This window comes from Pleurodeles waltl, chromosome 8, assembly GCF_031143425.1.
Source record: "Pleurodeles waltl isolate 20211129_DDA chromosome 8, aPleWal1.hap1.20221129, whole genome shotgun sequence".
Classification (NCBI taxonomy): Eukaryota; Metazoa; Chordata; class Amphibia; order Caudata; family Salamandridae; genus Pleurodeles; species Pleurodeles waltl.
In genome coordinates, this window is record NC_090447.1 from 1502442692 (window position 1) to 1502458969 (window position 16278).

General features: G+C 44.1%; 1 protein-coding gene across 2 annotated transcripts in view; it reads right to left on the reverse strand.

The window, feature by feature from the left end:
* Positions 1 to 8558: 8558 nt before the first annotated feature.
* Positions 8559 to 16278, reverse strand: part of TMEM39A (transmembrane protein 39A) — a 169031-nt gene continuing 161311 nt past the window's right edge. For both annotated transcript variants that reach the window (XM_069202767.1, XM_069202768.1), the window contains exon 9: positions 8559 to 13284. In XM_069202767.1, coding sequence (XP_069058868.1) covers positions 13051 to 13284 — 234 coding nt within the window. In that variant the 3' untranslated portion in view covers positions 8559 to 13050. The remainder of the gene's footprint in view (positions 13285 to 16278) is intronic.

Below are 16278 nucleotides of genomic sequence, written 5' to 3' on the forward strand. Positions count from 1 at the left end.
ACACTAAAAAAGTATAAATATGGGCCAAAATGTCCTAATCAAATCTGTTGCAGTGTCACTAAATTCGAATAGGCTCTGAGCTGGACCAAGAGGGACTGCTGGTGGCCTGGAAGCATTACAAGTAGTAGTAGAGAGATGGATTGTTTGAATCTGCCGCATGAAAAAAGTAGAAGAAAACAGAAAGAGGCCTGTCCTGCAAACTTCAAGCCTCCCTTATGGTACCTTACAAGTTCCAAGAAGCATCTTTTCAGCCAATTTTATTCCACCGATTGCAGATACATTATGCACTTGCTAGAGGGCTGATGGCACTCAAGGTTTAGGGGAAGGTGCGCCAGAGTCTAAAGCAGACGCAAACCAGGCACTGGAGCAGATATTGTTTCCTGAGCATGTAAGTTATAAGATTGCTCCTCACACATGGAACGAGTTCTAGAGGAGGCAATGTTGGTCAACGCATGCGTGAAGTGAATGATTGATATGTAGCGGGTGGGGGCTAACACCTCTCTTCTTTGACTAATTTAGTCAAAATTCTTAATTTCAAACCGAAATAGGCCTCTGAGGTTATGTGAATACTTGTTAAGATTTAGAGGAGGCCATGGTTCTTTCATCCAAAGAACAACTTAAAAAAAAAACAGCTAATCGTGAACTAAAGGACACTGGTAACATTTAAAGGCCTCTTGAAACAGGGATTTGGATTACCCATCTCCGGACCCACAGGACTTCTGATGAAATTTAGGGGCAAACTGCCAGTGATATCAGTCAAAGCAGGTATAGCACATTTCACATAGAGATCCTTAGCTCACTTTGCAATTGTCTATATATATATATACAATGTCCACTTTTTAAATGCACCCAGTTGCCACTAACTACCCAATTTCCACTTTTGAAATGTAATTTGCACTTTGCCCTATTTAGCATATTTTTCCAATATTCAAAAAGGGCCCAGGTAGCTAGCATACCTTACTGTGTCCATAATGCCACAGCTAAAAATCAGTGCTGTGGGCAAAATGCATAAATTGACACATTTTAAGTTTCCATAATTTCCATTACATTTCAAATCCCATAATTTGAGAGTCTGTACTTCCTAAGTTTCCATAATGCCACAGGTAAGCAAAATTTGAGCCACATTTACAGCCAATCCAGACAGTGACGCAATCCTGTTCAACCAATGGATTCCCTTAGCACTGGATCCTATTGCACCCCTGAAATTGCACGCAGAGAAAAGTTGATGCAAAAAGCTTGAGCGCAGCTGGAGAAAGTCCTACGACCCAGATGCTTAACAGTTTTACAAGGCAGCTTTCAGAGGTAACTTTGAGTGAGTTACCTGTGTAACTCACTCAAAATTCCATGAAGGTGTCCTCTGCAGTGCAGATTGCGACTGACACCAATTCACCTACAGAGATTTTCAAGACTGTCATGTCCTTCTCTTCCCTGATGCGATTAAAAGCACCATTCTCCCTTCCCACGACATCTGCACTAGGCTTTCAAATTTCTATTATGAAACGATCAAAAACCTCCACTCCACCTTCCCGGGAACTACTGACACAATTTACATATTGGCGGCACCTTCCAGTCACCCGTTTTCTCAGAATTCTGCACTATTTAAGTAGACGACTCTCTTGAAGGACTGCTTGAACGTACATCTGGTTCCTCAGACGACCCTTGCTCCCCTCAAAGTCTATGGGCCAGATTTACAAGGCCCTAGCACCACTGGTGCGCGCACTACATCATATTTACAAGTGGGCGTTGAGCCACTTCTTGTATCTTAACGCTCTCTTGTAAATACGGGCCCCTCCACTGTAGTTTTCTGCGGCACAGGGGCGTGCAATGGGTGTTGCTGTGGGCGTTTCCCCACAACTCCCATTGCTTTTGACGCTGCCCCAGATTTACAAGAAGGCGTAAATCTGTGGCCGCACCAAAAACTTACACCATCCCAGGGGTGGCGTTAGCATGGCGTAACGAGGAGGAATACTTTTATTCCTCCTCTTTTTTTTGCTTTTTCCATTTTTGCTGCATTCTCAAGAACACACAGAAGGAGCAAAAGGCCATAAATTATTGTTTATGTGCAGGAAGGTGTCCCTTCCTGCACATAATCATTCAAAAATGACGCTTTGGTACATCTATGTGTGCTGCATCCTGCAGCACACATAAAAGTGCCAAATAGCCATTATTGATCCATGAAAGATCCGCTCAATTCTTTTTTTCTCTTTTTGAAAGAAGCTAGCTAAGGAATTGCAAAATTCCTGACTGAATAATTACGTATAGTAGTAGATGTAGGTTTGTTTACTATTTTAAAAAGTTATTTATTAGAATGGGTAACTGATTTAATTTTTCAGTATAGTATGCTGATTTGCAGCCAGGACCAGTGTTATTTAATACTCCTTTCTCCCTCTCGTCATAGGCTATTCTCCACTTCTTTTCTTGTCTGCGACACCCTTGGTTTGCCGATCTAAGTGCCTCATTGAACCAAGGTTGAGAGGGTTCATAATTTTTTTTGGGTTGAAATTTTTGTTTTTATAGGAGCAAGTGTAGTAACTGCCACAGCAAGCCAATCTGCATAGCTTGCTACATTCTGCTATAAGTTATTTAGGCCCATTTTTATGCTTTTTTTGCGCCACATTTGCGCCTCTTTTTGACGCAAAAACGGCGCAAATTTGCAAAATACAATTGTATTTTGCAAGTTTGCGCCGTTTCTGCGTCAAAAAATGACGCAAATGCGGCGCTAAAAAAGCATAAATATGGGCCTTAAGGTTTTGGTCTGGGATCCGATTAGGAGAGCGTTCAGTACTAAAGGCTGTGCTGTGTTCCATGGCCGTGTGAATCGAGTATTGCATATTGCTTTTTAAATACCTGGGAGACTGGCTCATCACAGGCTCCAGAATTCCTAGATTTAGGGCCTAAAGGGGAGGAAAACACTGTCCTTCCCAGGTTTTTCCTGTTGAGTTACAACCACCACCACTCCTAGGTATTCACCAAACTGATGGAACCACCTGCAGAGGATGTTGGATGACAAGTGAGGGGTGTGTCCTTATGTGGAAAGGTAACTGCAGCTACCGGATTGGTGTACTTGCCTCAGGTACTCGGTGGGTCCCTCCTTATCCTCCTGAAGACCCAGTATCTACCATCCAAAGATTTGGAATTCACACGTGTATGATTCTGAATGACTATGATCCTACTCTATGCGAAAGTTGCCAAATAGAGGGGCCAACTGTTGAAGCAGACATTAAAAAAAATTAGACCAATGACAGGGTTTTGGGTGTGAGTGATATGGTGGGTGATACTCCAGCATCAGTCTTATTGGTAGAGTGGTAACTGAGTGTAGCTTCTGTCTTATTGTGAAACTCATTTCATGTCCCTCTCAGATGCTTATGTTCAAAGGGTATACAAGAGGGCCACCTAAAATAGGTTGTTCCGCCCTCACATGCAACAGGACTCTTGTTTGGTCCAACACTACCTACGTTTTGGCTATTCTGTGGTCTATAGCTTTATGGACCATTTAACACTTTACCTCTTTTTCTGTCTTCTTCCCTTTAGAAGCAGTCTTGATCATCAATGCACATATTTCTGTTGCTTTTCCCCCATTGACCTTCAATTCCTAGGCTCCTCCCACAAATCACCAGAGAGTACGTATATGTAATAATTAAAGCCCAATTGTAACTTTGTAATACGCTAGCTGCTTACTCTTGCCCAATAAATCTCTGGCTTTTGTGTCCTCTAGTGTAGATCCCTCTCAGGTTGAAGCCTGTAACAAACTGGGTTTGTGCCTGGGGTTCTCACATTTTTGGCGTTGGAAATTCTTTCATTTGTGCCAAGCAAAAATGTTGTCAATGACTGTGTTTGATCTTCCGTCGATGGCACTTTGCCCTTCTTGTCTGTTCTGTTTTGGCACCTCTTTCCTTGCACGACATATCCATAGTCCTCTGTTTTGTCGATTGCGACCTACTCATGGAAGGTAAGGACCTTGTCGATGGTACCTTTCTCATCATTGTCAGCAGTGACATCGTTGACTGTAGTTTTCTTGTCGACAATAAGCTAGTTGATAATAGCTTTCTCATTTTTGATGGCCATGACTTTGTTGATGGTAGCTTTCTCTTCGACAGTGTTTGCTTTCTTACCGGTGAGGAATTCCCTTCAACTCCTCACTCATTCTATATTTAGATGCCGGCGACAACATACTTTGAGCATGTTGTTTCTTGCTCATCATCAAATCTTTAGTGGATGATATTTCACCATGCACAGTCTCAGACATAACCTTCTGTCTTTTTAATTGGTGTCTCTCCATCACCAGAAGCACACTACTTTTCCTTGCTCTTCCTTGGCAATGCTCAATCAGATGCTTTTCCAATTAAAGCATGAAACCTGCCAATGTCAGCTGGTGAAGAATGTCTGTGTGCTGTCTCTGGACCTGCATCTTTTCACCCTATAAATTGGTTCCATTCAAAGTCATCCTCATGATTACTAGGTGTCTCTGCTATACCGTCACAATCTGCATCGTTATCTTGATAATTTCCATAGCCCACTGGTGACATCTGACCACAGTCCAAATACTGGTGAACAAGGTCACATATTAGCATTTCTTCTAAGAGTCTGTGCTACAAGAGACTTAAACTAGGTACCACGAAAGTGCATTATAGGTGTCCACTCTGAAGCACAGGAAGGAGGATGTCACTCATGCACATTGCCCACAATGCCTATGCTTTCCCTCTTTTAAGAACAAGTTACTGACCTTCGGTAACTCCTTATCTGGTACAGATCTAGCTGCAGCTTCCTTACCTCACAATTAGCCAAGGTGTCAGGCTGGATCTGGAAGAATGTTTCATGAGTAGTACCCCTGCACACGGCTCCACATGCATCATCGGTGAAGTCTGCACCAGAAGTGATGTCCCTGGCACCTACATAGGCACCACCCGTGCACGCTGACGTCAGTTTCTTTTCACAAGTTTCTAGGCCAGAACGGCACAGCCATGAAGAACAAAGACGCTGATGTGGAAAACTAGAGTCCTGTAAGGGATCTAGTCCTGTCCCTTGAAATCTGTTCACAGAGCGGGGAGGATGGGTGGGCCGGTAAAGAATCTGCAGAAAGAACTAGTCTCTACCAGATAAGGCATTACAGAAGGTGAGTCCTGCAGGACTGAACGGGCAAAATGGGCATCATGATGAACCTGACTGTCCAGGCAGTAATGTTTGGCAAACGTGCAGGGAAGCCCACGTTGCTGCCTGGCGGATACCTAGGGCCGGAACTCCACATGCTAATGCAGTGGTCGCAGCTTTGGCTCTGGTATAATGAGCATGCATGCCCTCAGGGGGCTGCTTCTTGGCCACTGTGTAGCAGGTTTGGATACATCTGGAGATGGTCCTTCTCTGCACAGCACAACCTGTTTTAGCTCCGACAAACCCCATGAAGAGTTGATCATCCACCTGGAATTCTTGTGTGCGGTCAAGGTAGAACAACAATACTCGTTTGGGGTCCAGGTGATGGAGACGCTCCTCATCCTTGGATGGGAGAGATGGAGTGTAGAAAGTATGTAAGGTGATGGATTGACCTACTTCAAAGGGCGTGACCATCTTCAGAAGAAAGGATGTGCAGACCACCACTTTGTCAGGATGAATAGATAAATAGGGCAGCTAAGATGACAGGACCTGTGGCTCACTAAATCACTGAGCAGATATTGTAGCAATACTGAAAACCATTTTGATGGTAATCAACCGCAGGGGACAATCGTGAAGCAGCTCGAATGGAGCACATAAAGAATGTGAGAACCAGATTCAGGTCCCAATAAGGCATGGTAAAAGGAGAAAGGGGAAAAAGATTAACTAAACCTCTTAAGAATCTATGTACAATAGGATATTGGAGGAGAGAAGCTTGATCAGGCAATACCAGGAACACAGGGATAGCAGAAAGAAAATCCTTAAGGTGGCCAAGTGCAGAGGCCTGTTGGACAAGAGTTGGAATAAGGAAAAGAACCAGAGAAAGGGTGGCTGAAAGGGGATCAACATTTCCGTCAGAACACAGGCCACAATATTTTTTTCAACAGCAGGAGGATACAGTCTTGATGGAGGAACATCTGGTGACAAGATAACACTGCAGACTTCAGGAGGAAGGTCAAAGGCTGTCAACTGCCACTGCTCAATCTCCAAGCAAGAAGGCAGAGGCTGGACAGGTGCGGGTGGAGAACCCTCCCTGCTGCTGCCACAGAAGATTCTCCAGAAGGGGCAGCCTGATCAGAGGATCAGTGGCCATGCTCACTTGCTTGGGCCCCTTGTGGCTCAATCCGTGCCACAAAGATAACTCGGTTGGCCTGGTCGTTCTTGATCTTCTTGCGAACTCTGGCCAAGAATGGCAAGGGCGTACAGGAGGCCTGAGCTTCACTCTTGACTAAAAGCGTTGCCGAGTGAGAGGCACCTTGGGAACTCCAGCATGCAAACCTTCTGACATTGCACATTCTCTGCGGGGATGAACAGATCTACCTGAGGCTCTCTGCACCTATGAAAGAGACATTGTGTTACCTCTGGATGGAGATGCCATTTTTAATCCACCAAGCAACTGTGGCGGAGTTTGTCCACTCTGGTGTTCAGAGAACCCATCAAGTGTTCAACCACTAGGAAAATGCCCTGATGGTCCAGCCATGTCCAGAGACACAGGTCCTTTTGACATAAGGTCCATGACTCCACCTTGCCCTGTTTGTTGCAGTACCACATGGCGGTGGTGTTGTCAGTGAACACCTGCACCAGCCTCCCCTTGATGGAAGGTAGGAAGGCCTAGGTGGATCACCCGCAACAATAGCAGATTGATGTGGAGTCCAGATATCCAGATGGCCGCCCTCGCCCAGGAGTGACACATCTGTCACTACTGTGAGATGTGGTTGGGGAAGGGAGAGGGATCTGCCGCTGACCCAATCGCAGTTTGTTAGCCACCACTGCAACTCATTCACAGTTCCCTCTGAGATCTGGACCAAGTTGGAAAGATTCTCCTAATGCTGTTCCCATTGGAACTTCAGGTCCTACTGTAGATGTCAATCTGCATTTGTTACTAGCAGTATATAGGCCATGAGTCCCAGCAGCCTCAGAGTGTGTCTCACCGAAACCCAGGCTAGAGCCTGAAACATTGGCATCATAACCTGAATTTGCCACAAGAGTTTAAGCCTGAAACTGCACCATGTCCAGAACAGCTCAGATGAAATGGAGCATCTGAGAAGTCAAGTGCGACACATTTATAGTGAACCCCAAGGAGTGCAGAAGGTCTGCTGTAGTCTGGAGGTGGGATTCGACAGCCAGTCATCGAGATAGGAGAAAACTGACACCCCTGATCTTCACAGGTGAGCTGCAACTACCGTTATCACTTTGGTGTATACCCGAGCGGTGCTAGTCAGGCCAAAGAGGAGAACGACAAACTCAAAATGCTCATGGCTGGCTGTGAAGCGCAGGTAACGCCTCTGGGCAGCCAGAATAGGGATGAGAAAATATTCATCCTGCTATGATCCATTCTCCTGGGTCCAGGGCGGACAATTCCTGAGCCAATATGAGCATGTTGAATTTCTCCTTCTTGAGGAAGTTATTTGAGGGACTGCAGGTCGTCCGTCCTTCTTCAGCACCAGAATGATCGGGAATAGCAACCACACCCTACTTCTAGCATTGGGACCCTCTCTATAGCTCCCTTGGCCAAGAGAGTCACAGCTCCCTTGCGGAAGAGAGAAAGATGATCCTCTGCCAGCCTGTCTTGAGATGATGGCATTGGGGGCGGCACAAAGTGGAAGGAATAGCCCCTTCGCGCTACCTGTAAAACACACCTGTCCAATGTTATGGACTATACATCAAAAAAAAACCTGGAGCCCAACTCCGTAGTGTGCGCTCAACCTCCTACAGGGAGAAAAAACGCAGGGCTTTTTTTTGTATAAACCTTACCCACCATAGCTACCTCTCGGTGGCATGCTTCATCATAGGGTTCTTCCCGTTCTGCTGTGGAACGGGATGTGCTGCTACCTGCGAGATACACAGAAGCAACTGATGGTGTACACCACATGATGATACATAGGAGTTTGAGGGGTTTTATTGTGAATTCAAAATGCCTGCCATGTAGGAAAGCTATGCTTTATTCCATCCCCCAAACAATATGATTAAAAAAGTAAGAAAAGTAGAAAGTATGTGTGGTTTTAATGACCCTTCTTAAAGGGTCATGTGTGGTTCGTCGAAAATGTGTATGTTTTTGCCAATTTTACATAGAGGGCAGCGGCAATAGGTGTTCCAATTTTACTATTCCAATAAGACAACATGGTATTCAAAATTGAGTAGGGCCACAGGTGCTATAAGAACAGGTGCTATAAGGGATGTGGAGTTGTCACTTCACATCTTTACAACGCTCAGCACCGTCCAACCCTGAGCACTCGCGATGTTGAGACTCCCCTTTAATTGAAGAGCGGATGCTGCAAACACAAAGCATTTTGCAAGGATTAGTTAGAAAAAACAATTATATGTGTATATAACTTCATTAACGACTATAAATTTATTGAAGACGCCACACTCCATCATGGAATAAAATAAAATATGAGACAAAATACAGGTGATTGTATGAAATTCCTCTGTTTATTACTGTTGTTTGTCAACACTATCAAGCTTTGCGATCATTGACACAGGCATATGGCACTGAAATTCTGTGAAAATGAGTGAGGCAACCCTGGTGGCCAGGTGCACAATTCCATGACTCCATTTCTGTGTGTGTGTTTGTGTGTGTGTATGTATACATCTTGCATTTTCAATTCGGAAAACAGTATGGGACAGCACAAAAAATATGACATACATGTATCGTTCAGACACAACCATTAACTTCACAGGCGTCACAAATGTGCAGGCTGTGCTTGTATGTTGAGTTAGCAGGTGACAGTAGAGCGGCTCAGGCCAGTGGTACCAGAGCAAATTGCAACCATGGCTTGTGCCAACACAAGTCAGTCCCTGCAGCCAAAACTGCTGGACTGGATACCTAAAGGTAATGTAACACTTCCACCAGAGATGGTCATTTCAGGATACTGGTTTCAATAATGAAATAAACAGGAATCAGGCCCTTGCTTGGTCAAAGAGGCAAGCTATGTTTGTGATCAATGCCACCATCCTATCTTTCTTTCTGCAGTGTTGCGAAGAATGTGACTCAACTAGACTGCGCGGGACATACTGCGGTATATAGTATGCCATACTGAACTGCTTTGTCCTTTTGGGGGTGAAATATGCTTGTTTCTAACTTTGCATTCATAATCTTCTCTTCGCACAAGTGGTAAAATGCAGCTAGAGCCAGCAACACAATATCTGCTATTAACACTGTTATCCAGATTGTCAGCACTTTTTTGCAAGGTAAAGGAACCTGTCGCATGGCAACAAAAGATGTTAGTACTAATACTGCCAAAAGGCTAATCCCACAACCTCTCCAACCTAATCCCAACCAACAAAATAGCCGTTTTCAATAATTTTTTTAACACTAAGATACCCAGGTTCTTAAAAACAGAGGCTTTTGGGGGCTTTAGTTCCTAATAATAGAAAGCGAACTAATTGGAACCATGGCAATAATACACAATAGAATGTATGCGACCTTAGAATTTAGGGTGATGTATTTATAACTTGGACTATGATTTTTGTCACATGGTTGACAACTAGGAACCCTTAGTCAAGGGTGACTGTCACATCCAAGCCCAGATCTCAAGGTCCATATTTCACACTTGATGCACAATCCTAGTCCATATTTTACATGCCTGAAACATACTAGTCAGATCTGCAAGTGTAGCAGGCAGATGGACTGAGGCTGATGGCCCAAAGCTCCATGTACTATTTGACAGATTATATTGGGAATGACCGTTTTGTTCGTGTACCACTTTTCTGCATCAGGATGAAACAATGTGATGGTTTGGTCCCTCAAAAGCAGCCTCCATTGTTACAGTGAGTTGGATTTTGAGATCAAACAAGGTCTTTGTTATGAATACTTCAACAAACACATTTAAAAATGTATAGTGGTGCCCACAGACTCTCTCGCTGACCTTCATGAATAATAATCCAGCTTAGGGAGTTTCTTCTTGGAAGAGTGCCAGAGGTGAAAGCCACGAGGTGGGGCTTTAGTGTGGCTGGTTAAGGAGTTTAACTAACTAGAATTTTAACTCACATAGGATGCTCCGATAGGGACCATTAGCTATAACATACGTCAGGCAGCGCAGTACAGAAATTAAGAGGTGACAATATTTTGATACTAAGAAGAAGGACCAACAAGAATGTTGTTGAATAACAGAGAATTGGGTTCTAGGCACAGATATGTGTGAGTCTGAGACCTCCTTTAAAAATGGCTGCAAACCCCTCCTGCAGTGGTTTCCACAAAATGATCGGCAGAAAGGAGACCAAGGGAAGAGTTCTTTAAACACAGGAGATCGGTGTGAAGTCCTGAGAAATTAGGACTGGGTTTACAATCACACATAATGGAGCTGTGTACTACTTCAACTTCCTACAAGATACAGAGGCAGTAAGTACTATGTCTGGAAAATGAGAGAAGCCTCACATCTGTTGGCCTCCACATCGAATGGTTGGACAGAATACAAGCAAAAAGATTCTAAGCATAACTTTGGTGGCCAACAAATGTTTGAGTGTAATGTAACTAAGCACAGAATGAAGTCAAATACCGCCATGCTCAGCATTCCCATCAAAGAGAGGACAAACGGTTGGGAACCCATGGTTGACCCTGAGAGTATTCATGTCTTTCACGAAATATTTATTGCACAACCACTCCTACCAAGGAAAGTCAAGAAAAGGCAATTTAAAGCTTAATGTATAGTAGGATGGTAAAAAAAATATTTTTTTAAGGGCAAGTTCACTGTGATTTGGCAATTTTTTTTGCATCCCTCATTATGCACAATTTCTGTAAAGCTGTATGTTTTATCTGGATCTTTATGTAGCACGCAAAGATTGACATGGCTGTCAAACCTAAATTTGAAAGCAGACGCTAATGCAAGGTCTAAAAATGTGCATCCATGCAGGTCTATGGGCATTCATGCATGTGTGTAATATTCCTGCATCCCCAAATGCCGAAGTCTAGGTTTTTTTCATCAGCACATTTCATATCAAATCAAGGCACCTGTGTCGCCTCCGAACCCCGCGTATGCGAACGTAGTTGCATTTGATTCAACAACAATCAGAACCTACCAGAAAAAGAAATGCATGAAGAGAAACATGCAGGATCTCTGCAAACAGGACAGAGGAAAGCAAAGTCGGCATACACAAACCTACTGGGGTCGGTCGCAAAAAACACTTGGCTTACTCTGGTCGGCTTGCGAGGCCATCAGGAGGCTGCCCACTTTGCTACTTACTCGCCGCCTGTTTGTGGGTACTGTTGGGGTGCCTGGGTTAAGGACCGACCAGGATGTTGGCTCGGTCCATGAAATTTACATTCTGTTATATGTGCAACAAGGCTTTTCAAATCTTCTTTAAAAAATGGAGGGATAATTTGTATGGATCTGTGCTAAACAGACTATGCAATATGGTGTAAACGAAAATTCACATTTCTATAGTACAGTCACGCTTCGATTTCAGCTTCTGCGTGTGAAGGTGATCCATAAGGATCGCAGATAAATAATTCAGTCTGTTGCAATCAATACATTCATAAGGACTGAGTTTGAAATTCCTGCTTATTGTTTATTATGTTCAATGAACAGAACACAAGACTTTGGATAAATGCAAACAACTGCTGGTTTTACCCGCTTCAGATGATTGAACTCATCAGTTGAGTTACAGTTGGATGTGATAGTCCTCGGAGGTGCTCAATAGGGAAACCAGGTCACCAGACCACATAGAACACGCCTACATTTTGGAGCATTGCCTAGGAAAAGCGGCACCAGACAAGAGGCCCCAGGATAAGGGGGCACTGGTCAGTTTCACAGCCGTCTTGTTGCTGTCTCCAGCGAAGCCGCACCAACCCTGCTTATTCCAGCACTTTCTACAGTATCTCAGTAATACAACATATACGCTCTAAAAAAAGGCAACAACGAGAACCCGCTTGAGCATCCAGAGAGAAAAGCGAAAACCAGGCAAGTGCAGAATTTAGCTGGATGTGTGTCCCCTTTTAGACATGTGTTTTGGGACTGGTTGACCTGCATGACCTACAAACCAACCAACACAAGGAAATCGACACCCGGGAAAGATGAGAATACCGTTACTGATGGAAAATGATGCTTCCTCAAACTATTGTGGGCAGACCCAATCGCTATTAAGGATGTATTCCGCAAAATAGCAGCCTCCGCTTCGATATGTAGGATAACACTGGGAAACGGTCGTATCGACTTACTATGTAGATTTCCTGCTTTGGTTTAGATTTTCAACATGTTTCTTATTGGGAAACGTGTGTTCCCACTACACTATTATTCGTGCTTGATGATAAATCATTATTAGAAAAGGCAACTCTCAACCCCTCCTGATTGAGGCAGACATAAAGCGTACACTGTAAACACTGCCTTACTCCTACATGTGACTCCGGGAGGCTCTTTCAGATGTCACCTGGGGACACCATGGTGAACACGTGAATCAGGAAGCACATTTCAGGCAGAGTCCATCTCCAGGTCATTCCTGCCTCTTGAAATCAAAAGATCAAAGCAACTCGAAGTCCTGGACCCCGCACACACATTTATATCATCACCACCATCGGATACCTCAATACCGTGCACGATTACCGCCAGTCGTGGACTTTTATCCTTATTTGTTAAGGCAAGACTAGACTATAATGGCACACGTGGCACGAGGTATGCAGGCATGTATGGTAGATATATAGATACACACTCACACAATGTATATACACATATGTATATCAATATACACACATATATATATACACGTATTAACAACACCTGGTTTAATAAACGGAAAGACATTTAATAGCACATGATGCCCTCCCACCAAACAACATAGTATACAAAATATAAAATATCTTAAATATTTATAAACATTGCAAGAAAAAAATAGAACTGTATGAAAAATATTTTTTTCTTTGTGATCCCTGCCCTCCCCTAGTTCCTTTCGCCCGACTCTCGCAGAACGGGCTTAGTGCGCCTTCAGTCCAAAGCTGCTGGTGGGGTAGGAGTACGCCCTGCCCAATACAATGCGGTCCCGCAGAAGCTTGAATAAGACGTAGTAATTGCAGAAGAGGATCAAGGCCATGGAGAGCGTGTGGTTCCACTTCTCCGACCGCAGTAGGGAGTAGAGCTGGTAAAGGACAAGGCTCCCCTCAATCAGGATCAGTAGATTCAGCAGCCGTAATGGGCGGTGGAAGAGGAACTGGAGCAGGAGGAAGTTGAACAAAAAAAATTACAATTAAGAAATGTCATCCACACTTGAAATTAAGTAGCATTTCAGATGTCTTCATGATGCTTTGTACTCTTCACCTAAACTTCCTTTGGAGCAACCACCCTTTACTATAACATTTAGTACAATAGACAAGTATATCTGTGGTATGGCCACCTGTGGATGGACTGTCACCAGACAAATTCCTGGCTTCTGAATGCGACCCAGTCTACCCGTACAATGGAAACGCACTCAGCGTGGCATCTTGTTTCAACACACTGAAATCCATTCTGTCACTAGTGTGGCGACAGGGTGGGTGCGTCCAGTAGGCAAACCAAAGATGCTGAGTGGTAGGGAGCATATGCCCTGCTGATCAATGGGGGCATGGGTATTCACTGCTGGTTTATAGGAGGAGTGAGGTTTTGAAGAAAATAACTCCGCTTTCAAACTATAATATCTTCAACTTGAGTTTTCTGATTGTTCCTTGTCACAGCAAACTGCAGACTTTTGTTTGAATGAAGGAAGTATAAGAAGATTGCACTTGGGTCCTTTGAAACTTGGGATTTACTGTACATCATAGCCAGCCAATCCTTACTGGCAACATTGAATTCCACCAACCACTTTGCTGAATCCCAACAAAAACAAGTAAATCAGTACTTATAATGGTATGCAATATTTAGAGATCCCCTGAAATAGTTCATGGCCACTTGAAAACATTAATAAAGAAAACACCCCACAGACATAGCAAACAGTCACCTAGGCCACACAAAATGTATGCTATACATCTAAGCTGTAAGGTATCATCAGATACACTCAGATGGGAGGATAATGGACAAACAGTAAACACCATTTACTATTTCTGCAGAACAGAAAGACCAGGAATACCCAGAAACTCCAGCTACGGCACAGACAAAGGAAAACTACAAACAAGTGTTAGTGTCAATTACAAATCATCAAGTACTGACCCAAATCAGCAGAATGACTGCGGTATCTACAACCTAAACTCAATGTGCTGAGAAACGTTAACTCCCTGTCCCAGGGTGTATTGGATAACATTTCCGGAGTGCTCCTTCACCATCGAGATGGTGTCTTGGTGCTACTTTAGAGGGTGTCATATGCTTAAGTCCTAGTCAATAAACAAGTTGGTATAGACTTATGGAATCCAAGATGGCTGCGAGTACTGAGGAGCAAGAGAAACATTACTATGGACAGAAGCACCTAGAAGGATGAAGCGCAGCCAACTGGCAGGTCCTTCTTTGTCTGGGGAACTCCAACAGGAGAGTGACTGAGGACCGAAAATGGCTGGGCGTGCGTGCAATGATAACAACTCGAGATACGTTAATAAGCTAGATCAATGTCAGACGACAGATCAGGCCTGTGCCGTCATGGCGGACCAATGGTATCAACACATTAAGTGCTTGTACGTAACAACTGAGAATTGCAGCTAGGTGTACAAGAAGACAATTTGGCCTGTGTAACTACAGTGATGGTCTCACAGTTTATTAGAAAAAGGCAGATCTGATGGGGTGCCCATCTCTAAAAGCCTCCCGTCTGTCCTTTTTATATTTTGTCCTTTTGGACATCCTATCTTTGCATACAGCACACTGTTTACAACTGTGACGGACCAGCTATTTCAGAACCCTGCCAGGGTTCCATCTTATATCCTTTATATAAGGAAGGCTATTGTACTTATCCCAGGAACTACAGAATAATTGAATTAATTGACATAGATTATCAATATCACAAGTTGTTGTTGCGAGGAGACTTAAGTCTTCAGTGAACAGATCCTTCCATGATACCCGACAGGCTTTCAGGAAAATCGGGGACAACTGATAACATCTTAGTCCTTGCAATGCTGACAAATACCCATACTTCTCCAGGCAGCTGCCCAATGTATCCCTGCTTCATAGATTTCCAGACTGCTTTGGGTGGCATAAACAGAAGACTTCTTTATAGTGAGATAGTCAGGGAATCTCTGCAGGGTTTTTCGTGCCATTCAGTGACTATGTCACGATCCTTGGATCTGTATGAAAGTAGGAAAGTCCAGCCATGACTCCTCAGGCTGCCAACTCCAGTAACAACCACAGAGGAAGACCTTTGTTGGACTCTGAGGGCCAAGACCCTGCACCATGGATCAAAGGATGGAATCCCCAAACTGCAAGTGCTAAAATTTCCCAATTGGAGGGGCTTTGCCCCTTCAGTTGCCATCGGCTAATGCAAACGGGAAGAGGTGGGGGCCACCTGAAGGAGCCCCTCCGACTGCAATTGTCCATACTGTGCGGTTGAAAACTGCACACTCACACTGGGAGATCCTGAGTCTGCTACTCCTCAGGTAACACCAGCACGTCAAGAAAACACTGACTAAGAAATTAAATGAGAGATTTTGGAGGGATGCTGCTGAGATTAACCTACCAGCCATTGAACTCCGGAAAGCTGCTACACTGCCCTCTAATGATGCTGAACCTGTACTTACATCAAAAGCTTCGGTCTGTTTAGCAGCGCATGTAGAGTATCTCCGCCTATTCCTTATATATAGCATTCTGCTGTGGCGCGATTAAATTACTTCTCTTTCTTAAAAGAAAAAAGCACTGGGCTGTAGTTTCGTCTACTGTACCTGCTGTTTGAGTTCTGATTCTCCACCCCGCCTCCCCTCCCTACACACACATATTCCGGAGAAACCTTGGACTTCTCTACCGCTCACTCTACCTCCTGGAGATGCCTTGGGACACCTCTGCCCTACTACCGTGAGAGTCAAGAGTGATGGGGGGAACACCTGGCTCATACTTTGTACAGCCACAGTACGATGGACCCCAGGACACCACAGCAAAGGACCACAGTCACCACATTTGTAACCCAGTAATATCAGCCTGTCTTGAAAGCCTGTCCTCTGAATGGGGTCTGATGTATGGTATTTGATCGGGTCTTAAATAGGATTAAACCACAAGGCACGTACAAGGCACCAATGCAAAACAATCTCATTTTTAACTT